Source organism: Panthera uncia, assembly GCF_023721935.1.
Source record: "Panthera uncia isolate 11264 chromosome A3 unlocalized genomic scaffold, Puncia_PCG_1.0 HiC_scaffold_11, whole genome shotgun sequence".
In the NCBI taxonomy this organism is placed as follows: domain Eukaryota; kingdom Metazoa; phylum Chordata; class Mammalia; order Carnivora; family Felidae; genus Panthera; species Panthera uncia.
In genome coordinates, this window is record NW_026057578.1 from 83231649 (window position 1) to 83241209 (window position 9561).

The 9561-nt window shown below is 36.3% G+C and overlaps 1 protein-coding gene across 5 annotated transcripts in view; it reads right to left on the reverse strand.

Moving 5' to 3' along the window:
* The window catches only part of PPP3R1 (protein phosphatase 3 regulatory subunit B, alpha), a 73117-nt gene that overhangs the window by 13016 nt on the left and 50540 nt on the right, over positions 1-9561 (reverse strand). The window contains exon 1 of one of the 5 annotated variants that reach the window (XM_049651567.1): positions 6261-6984. The exons of the other annotated variants lie outside the window; for them this stretch is intronic. Coding sequence (XP_049507524.1) covers positions 6261-6315 — 55 coding nt within the window. The 5' untranslated portion in view covers positions 6316-6984. Of the gene's footprint in view, positions 1-6260; positions 6985-9561 lie in introns of those variants that run through there. 5 annotated transcript variants of the gene reach the window in all.

Below are 9561 nucleotides of genomic sequence, written 5' to 3' on the forward strand. Positions count from 1 at the left end.
ACACAGAATCGGAAGCACGCTCCAGGCTCTGAGCCATCAGCCCAGAGCCCGACGCGGGGCTCGAACTCACAGACCGCGAGATCGTGACCTGAGTTGAAGTCAGACACTTAACGGACTGAGCCACCCAGGTGCCCCTTAAAACAATATTTTAAAAGACATTTTCTGTCTTTTGCTTTAAATAGCTTGTGAAATATTACAAAATAGTTGATACCTATTCTGGATGAGTAGTTACAACTTTCCTTAAAGGCAAAGCAATGTGCCAGTGACAAATGGCTTTTTAAAAAGCCCCAGAAATAAAACATGGAGGGAATGACCTCTATCTAATCTTCTGTTCACCACCATTTGCACATACCCCACGCAGCCAAAACTCACCTTGGGATTTACTTTAGGAAGACAGTGTAATTTGAAAGTAGGCAATATCTATTCTCCAACCACCCATTTATTTCCTCCTTTCTGTCCCTTCCTTCCTGCCTATTACAATAATAAGTAAGACACAGACTAGATTACTCAGTACTCTGAGGCTAGCTGAACAACTGGAGGAATCTATACTAAATAATTCCAGTATTTTTAAATGGTTAACATGGAAGGCAATGCCATAAATATCTTTTAAAGCCAAAATCTAAGCAAGCTAGCTTTCAACAAATGGTAAAAATAGTTATTTTAGGTATGGAACAAAGTGATGAATTTGGTCATTACTGTCACCAGAGAAGCAGTTATTCAGCACTTCCACTTGCCAGCGTTGTAGACCAGATGTGTTGCAGGATTAAATGTGTGCTAAAGCATGAAACAGAATCTCGATTCTTGAAGTATCAGCATACACCAATCTCCTACAAATTAGGCACAGATCTCTGAAGTAGATTAAACCCATCTTGGTAGTACCATTAAACGTTTCAGATCTGCACTTGGTACAAGTCAAATACTAAAGAACAAATTCCAACTTTTGGTAGCAACTTTGATCAAAGATTTTTCCTACTCCCTTAAAACAGATGGACAAAGGGGGAAAAAAACAAACCTCACCCTCTTGACTCATCTTGTGACTCAGAGATACTCTCTTTCATATGTTTTGCCAAGTTAAAACTCGTTATTTTTCTACTTTTTGTAAGGACGCCTTTGGAAGGACTATCACTTTTAGTAGTTGAAAAAGCCTACATAGTCAATTTATTACAAAGCACTAAAATAAAGAATCTTATAAAGTAATTGTATCATTCTCTAATATTTAAGGAAGACATTAAAAGCTGGATTTTTTTGTCTGAGTTTATGAAATATAAAGTTATTAATAAGGAATTGATGGATTGCTTACACAGAAAACACCAAATTAAACTGTTGAGACCTTATTGAAGATCAATGCACCCTGACTATACTCAGGAATAAAGGTGAAATCTAGATGGTTACTCATTTTAACAAGTGATTTCAAGAATCTCATTAACACAAAATAATAATTAAGAATCTGCTTTTAGAGAGCTCATTTTGCTACAGTAAATTTTATTTTTTGCATTAAGATATTTTTTAAGTTTTTAATTCCAGTATAGTTAACATAGTGGTATATTAGTTCCAGGTGTACAATACAGTGATTCAACAATTCCATACATCACCCAGGGCTCATCACAGACAAGTGCCCTCCTTAATCTCCATCACCTATTTCACCCATCAACCCACCTACATTCTCTCTGCTTCTCTACAGTGAAGAATCTGTTTCTTGGTCTTTTTTTCCCCTTGCTCATTTGTTTCTGAAATTCCACATATAAGTGAAATCAGATGTCTTTCTCTCACTTAGTTCTTTTAGCATTATACTCTCTAGCTCCATCTATGTTGTGCAAATGGCAAGGTTTCATTTTTTTTTAGCCAAACAGTATTCCTCTGTATATACATACCATCTCTTCTTTATCCACTCATCTATCAATGGACACTTAGGGCTCCTTCCATAATTTAGCTATTGTAAATAATACTGCTATAAACAGGGGTGCATGTATCCCTTTGAATTAGTGTTTTGTATTCTGGGGGTTGATACCCAATAATGCAATTACTGTAGGGCAGTTCTATTTTTTAACCTTTTAAGGAAAAAAAAAACTTTTCCCCCAGTGCCTGCACTAGTTTCCCCCCCCCCCCCCCCCCGCCCAATAGTACAAAAGGGTTCCTTCCTATTCCTCCACATCCTCATGAATACTTGTTGTTTCTTGTGTTTTTTTTATTTTAGCCATTCTGGAAGGTGTGAGGTGATAGCTCATTGTACTTTATATTTCCTTGATGATTAGTGATGTTGAGCATCTTCTCATGTATCTGTTGGCCATCTGGACGTCGTTTGGAGAAATGTCTGTTCATATCTTCTGCCCATTTTTAATTGGATTATTTGTTTTTTGGGGGGTGTTGAGCTGTATCAGTTCTTTGCATATTTTGGATACCAGCCCTTTATCAGATATGTCCTTTGCAAATATCTTCTCCAATTCAGTAGGCTGCTTTTTAGGTTGTGTTGTTTCCTTCACTATGTCCAGGATTTTTATTTTGATGTAGTGGCAATAATTTCTTTTTGCTTTCATTTCCCTTGCCTTGGGAGACACATCTACAAAAATATACCATGATCAATGTCAGAAAAATTACTGCCTGTGTGCTCTCTTCTAGGATGTCTACAATTTCAGGTCTCACATTTAGGTCTTTAATCCATTTTGAATTTATTTTGTGTATGGTATAAGAAAGTGGTCTAGTTTCATTCTTTTGCATGTTGCTGTCCAGTTTCCCAATACCATTTACTGAAGAGATCTGCAGTAAGTTTTAATAAAAACTGTCAACTGGACATATTAATACTAGAATAATACTAAGAGACAGAAGGTTGCATATTCATTCATCACTCTCTCAGATGAAGAAAAACAACCATCTCCCTTCCTATTTTTTTCTCATTTAGAAAAAAAGGAATGGGGCACCTGGGTGGCTCATTCGGTTAGGCATCCAACTTCAGCTCCAGGTCATGATCTCACAGTTCTTGAGTTTTTGCCTCACGTCAGGCTCTGTGCAGACAGCTCAGAGCCTGACGCCTGCTTCGGATTCTGTGTCTCCCTCTCTCTCTGCCCTCCCCTGCTTATACTCTGTCTTGTCTGTGTGTAGGGGGGGTGTCTCTCAAAAAAACAAAAACAAAAAAAACATTAAAACAAAATTTTTTTAAAGAAAAAGAAAAAAGGAATAAAAGAGATTCCAAAATAGTATAGAAGACATCCAGGTCTCCAACTGTTAAAGCAATATTATTATTACTACATACACACCAAGCTACTACTCCACTGTTAGGGTTAAAAGAAAAACAACTTTGAAGTCTAAGCTCTTTTACATGATTCTGAGATTTCTCAAAATTAAAACAAAAATAAGCAGAATGGTAGAAAAATAAACTTTCTGCAAACTTTAGCCAATTCCCAGTAATTGTGTAGTACTCAACAGCAACAAGACTAATCCTTCTTGAGGAAATTCTTTTAAATAGTCAATTTATAGATAATTTACTATCTGTTAGTCTATTAATCTAATAACAAAAACAAAATAAATCAAGTTTTTTCAAATTCTTCTAGCAGTAACAATAATTTGAAAGAAACTAAATGTAGGATCCTGTTTAGAATCCTGGAAAAGAACTTTTCAGATGTCACCAGTTTTTTTACTAAAATATGCAGTTTAACAGTTTGTACCAATGTTAATTTCTTGGTTTTGGTAACTGTACTATGGTTTAGTGAGACATTAACATTAGAGGAAGCTAGCTGAGGGGTATTTGGGAACTCTTATTTTTGCGACTTTTTAATTTCTCCTTAGTCTCCTCTAATTTATGAGAGCTCTTAATTCTTCCCTTGTCTTTCATGACCTTGAAACTTTTAATCCAGTATTTTGTAAAATGTCCCTCACCTTAAGCTTGCTGATATTTTCTTACGATTAGGATACATTTTGGCATTTGGGGCAAAAATACCATAGAAATGATGATGTGTCCTTATCAGCACACATTGTTATCAAAGGGTTCACAATGTCAATGTCTTTTTGCTAGTGATGTTAACTTTAATCAATTGGCCAGGGCGGTGTCTGTCAGATTTCTCCACTATAAATCTACTATCTTTCCCTTTGTATTAAAAAATTTCAGGGGAGGGGCACCTATGTGGCTCAATCAGTTAAGCATCCATGATCTCATGGTTTGGGAGTTCGAGCCCTGTGTTGGGCTCTGTGCTGTGCCTGCTTCAGATTGTGTCTCCCTCTCTCTCTGCCCCTCCCCCACTCACACTCTCTCAAAAATAAATATTTAAAAAATGTATCAGGGGAAGGGGAAACAATACTTTGAGACTATACAAATATCCCGTTTTTCCTAAAACTCTAACCTAATTTTAGCATACACAGGCGACTCGACTCTGGTGTGCAAGATTTAATCACTATGGTATTTGCTCAATGATTTTCTTTTCCCCTTTCCTTGTACATTGAAACGTTCGTATTTAAGAAACAATTAAAAACTGCCCCTTCCCCATTTCTTTCTTTATTCAATTATTCACATCAGCATAGATTCACAGATACTTATTTTATTCTACAGGTTAAAATTCAATAATGTCACTATTCATCAAATTTTTCCAGCTTTGTTTAGGTACCACCTCAGGTTGGCTCCTGTGTGACCTTTCAACAATCCCCATTTTGAAGCATCTCAACTTCTGGCACCATAAAATATTCCAGACTCTGGAATTCCAGCCTCTTCTGACTATACAGGATATTTTCAAGAGGAATTTCCTCTTTTGTATGGCAGAATATTTAGAACTATATTATAGAATGAAAACTATTAGGAAAGATTACTCTAGTAAGCAATCTCAGAATCTCTATCTTAGAAATATTCTGGAAAGAGCCATCAGACAGGACAAAATAACCTATGGAAAAACATGTACTAAATAATTCTTATAAAGTCTACCACAAGAATAAAGCATTATAGTGTTATCAATAGAAGATACTGGGTGGTTTCTCAACTTAAAGTTTAATTTCAAAGTTCTATTAAGTCTTTTGTAAGATTTATCTCCTACAAAGGTAATGAGTGGATTTTCATGTTACCCCCAATTAGACGCAAAACCCACCAGAGGGCGCGATAGAGACAGTCACAGAGAAGCAGTTGCAAAAAAGCCCCCAATTCTGTACCAACCTTTTAGTGTAGCAGTTTAATATTTATATTCTGCAAGGCATAGTCTGACAACAGAACAAAGCAAACAAAGAAAGAACCTTAACAATATTATAAGAAAACTGGAAAAGTATTTTATGAAATATTAACACAAAGTCACACAAATTTTTCTTACAAATGAAAAACCTGCGTATACTTAAAAAGGTCTAGATTTTAGGGATATATCATAATTTTCTAATGTAAGAGGCAAGGTGCATTTTTGGTGTTTCTGGATTATAATTTTCATGTAATTTAAAAATGAAATTGTTAAATAAAAAGCTAGACAGCAGCACCAACAAAATAATTATCAAGTTGTAAAACGCCAATAAATTTTAAGCCAACTTTAACATTCCAAAAACACATTATTAAATACATAGTTCTACAGGTTTTGACAAATGTATACACTTAGGTAAGCATCACTACAATCAAGATAAAAGCACATTTCCATCATCCCCAAGTGTTCCCGAGCCCTTCTGCAGTCAATCACGTCCCCTACCACCAATAGCAGGTAACCACTGTTCTGCTTTCTGTCACTAATTAGGTCTAGAATTTCATATAAATGGGATCATATAGGTGTACTCTTCTATTTATCTTCTTATTCTCATCTAATTTTTCACATTAATTCAAGCTGCTACATGGCAGTAGCTTGTTCCTTTTTATTGCAGAGTAGTAGAGTCCACTGTATGGATATACACAATTTTTAAATGTATGCATCTGTTACTAGACATACCTGTTGTTTCCTGTTTGGAATTATTAGAAATAAAGCTACTGAGAATATTCATAAAGTCTTTTTGTAAACAAATATTTTCCTAGACTTGCAGGGTCACTGGCTAAGCTGTATGCTGAACTTTCAGAAACTGTCAAAAGGTCTTCCAGAATGGTGTACCATTTTACACACTCACCATCAATCTACGAGAACGCCAGGAGCTCCACATCCTTGGCAACACGTGGTACTGTCAGTCTTTTTAAGTTTAGCCATTCTAGCGGGTGGTAGCAATATATGATTATAGTTTTAATCTGCATTTCTCAGACATAATGATCTTGAGCATCTTTCTCATGTGATTATTGTCAATTCATATATATCTTCGTTTGAAAAGTAACTGTTCAAATATTTTACCTTTTAAAAAATGGGTTGTCTGGGGGGCGACGTGGTGGCTCAGTCGCTTAAGCATCTGACTTCAGGCCAGGTCATGATCTCACCAATCATATGGGATCAAGCCCCTCATGGGCCTCTCTGCTGTCAGCACAGAGCCCACTTCGGATCCTCTGTCTTCCTCTCTCTCTGCCCCTCCCCTATTCATGCTCTCTCAAAAATTAAGAACAAAAACAAAAACTGGGTTGTCTGAAAAAGTTGTGAAATTCTCTCTGTATACTGACACAAGTCCTCTGTCACCATGTAGGTAGTTCAAGTATTTTCTCTCAGTCTGTAAGCTACCTTTTCACAGTATCTTTTAAAGAGCAAAAATGTTCAATTTTGATGAAATCCATTTTTTCTTTTATGATTCATGTTTTATGTGTACTAAATCTTTGAGTAAACCCGGCGTGAAGATTTTCTCCTACATATTCTTCTAAAAGTTCCACAGTTTTACAGCTTTTATGTTTAAATCTATAACCCATGTAATTTTTTATATATGGGATTAGAGGCAAATTTTTATTTCATACAGAAATATATTTTGTTGAAAAGTCTCCCTTACAATGGTATCTTTGACGCATTTGTAAAAAATCAACTACACAAATCAACATTGTACAACTTAAATTGACATGTTATATATGTCAACTATATTTCAATTAAAAATTTAAAAAATCAAATAATATATTTTGCCAGTGAAGCTACATATATATATTTGTATTTATTTATTTTTTTTAATTTTTTTTTTTTAACGTTTATTTATTTTTGAGACAGAGAGAGACAGAGCATGAACAGGGGAGGAGCAGAGAGAGAGGGAGACACAGAATCTAAAACAGGCTCCAGGCTTTGAGCTGTCAGCACAGAGCCCGACGCGGGGCTCAAACTCACAGACCGTGAGATCATGACCTGAGCCGAAGTCGGACGCTTAATGGACCAAGTCACCCAGGCGCCCCTATATATTTGTATTTATATGGATCTATGCCCTCTACTGTTCCACAGGCTGGTCTATCTTATGCCAATACCAGTCTAATGTTTTATAGTAAATATTTAAATCAGGGAGCACTGTCCTCATACTTTGTCTCCTTTTTCAAAACTGTTCTGGCTTTTCTAAGACCCATACATTTCCATGTGGAATTATCAATTAGTTTGGTAATTTTTACAAAAAGCCTGCTGAGAGTTCAATAGGGGTTGACTTGAATCTATAGATCAATCAGAGTAGAACAGATGCCTCAACAGAATCAAGTCTTTCATTTTATGATGTGGTCATCTCTCTCCATTTATTTAGGTCTTTTTAATGATTTCTCTTAGTAACATTTCATAGTTAGGTGTACAAATCTTACATATATTTGGTTAAACTTATAACATGAATATCTCATGTTTTTATTCTTTATAAATGGTATTTTTGTCAATTTCACTTTTTTTCAATTATTCATTGTGATTATATAAAACTTCCACTGATATTTGCCTTCTGTTCTTATACAATATTGCTAAATTCACTTACTTCTAGTAACTCACAATTTACTATATATACAATGACATCATCTAAGAGTAAAGACAATTTTTTACTACTTCCTTTCTAACCTGAATATATTCTTTTTTCTGGACTTAATGTATTGACTAGGACTTCTAGTACAATTTTCCTTAAGTGTTTTATATGTATTTATTTTGAGAGAGAGAGGCAGAGAGAAGAGAAAGATAATTCCAGGTAGGCTCCACACTGTCAGTGCAGAGCCTGATGTGGGGCTCGAACCCAAGATCATGAGATCATGACCTGAGCAGATGTTGAGTAGGATGCTTAACCAACGGAGACACCCAGGAGCCCCAGGAACTTCTAGTACAACTTTGACTACACTTCTTCAGAGTGAAAAACTGCTTTTTTCCCCCAATCTTAGGTGGAAAGCATTCAGTCTTTCATCATTAAGTATGATGTTAATTATAGGTTGTTTGTTTTTGTTTTTGTTTTTTTACAGGTGCTCTATCAGAGTTTAGTTCCCTTCTATTCCTAATTTGCCAAGTATATTTACCACTGAACTCTGTCAAAGATTTTGCTCCATCTATTGCTAAGATCATGTTTCTCTTACTCTGCCCACATAGTGAATTATACTGTTTTTTAGTTAAAATCACACTGAGGATAAATTCCACTTGGTCATGTTTTATTGTCCTTTTTACTGGTGGACAGTTGGACTGCTGGATGAGATTTACAAATATTTAAAGATTGTTACATGTACATTCATGGTGCATGTTGGTCTACAGTTTTCTATGATATTTTTGGTATTGCTAATGGTGTAATAATGCTAGCTTCTATTTTCTGAAGGAATCTGGATTATAACTTTTTTTTCATTAAATGTTAGAATTTGCCAGTAAAACCATCTGGCTTGGAGTTTCTTTGTGGGAAGATTTTTATTTTAGAGAGACAGAGCATGCTCAAGCGGGGGGGGGGGGGGGGGGGGGGGGGGGGGGGGGGAGGGGAGGGGGGGAGGGGGGGAGGGAGAGGGAGATATCCTAAGCAGGCTCCATGCTCAGCACAGAGCCCAATGGAGGGCTTGACTCCCACCACCCTGGGGCCATGACCTGAGCTGCAATCAAGAGTTGGATGCTCAATCGACTGAGCCACCCAGGTGCCCCTCTTTGTGGGAAGGTTTTTAAATAAGAATTCAGGGGCGCCTGGGTGGCGCAGTCGGTTAAGCGTCCGACTTCAGCCAGGTCACGATCTCGCGGTCCGTTGAGTTCGAGCCCCTCGTCAGGCTCTGGGCTGATGGCTCGGAGCCTGGAGCCTGTTTCCGATTCTGTGTCTCACTCTCTCTCTGCCCCTCCCCCGTTCATGCTCTGTCTCTCTCTGCCCCAAAAATCAATAAAAAACGTTGGAAAAAAAAATTTAAATAAGAATTCAATTTCATTAATAGATATAATTCTATCAAGATTTTTTTACTGTTGTGTCAGTTTTAAGTATTTGTTTTAGATTAAATTTTTCCATTTAACCTAAGGTGTAGAACTTTATTGGCATAAAATTCTTCATAATATTCCCTTGTTACCCTTTTAACATCTGTAGGATCTGTAATGATTTCAGTTCTTCTGTTACTGATACTGGTAATTGTGTTTTCTTCTAAAACGTTCCTTCTAAATGTGAATACTGTTATGTTCCACAGACTTCCTCCTACCTTATATAAAAGATATGACCCAAAATGATCCACCACACCAGAACTCACTCAGGCAAATGAATGTTATCCAAAAATGTCAAAATAAGCTGCACAGTTAAAATAATCTTAAAAATTTTTTTTAAATTGTTTTC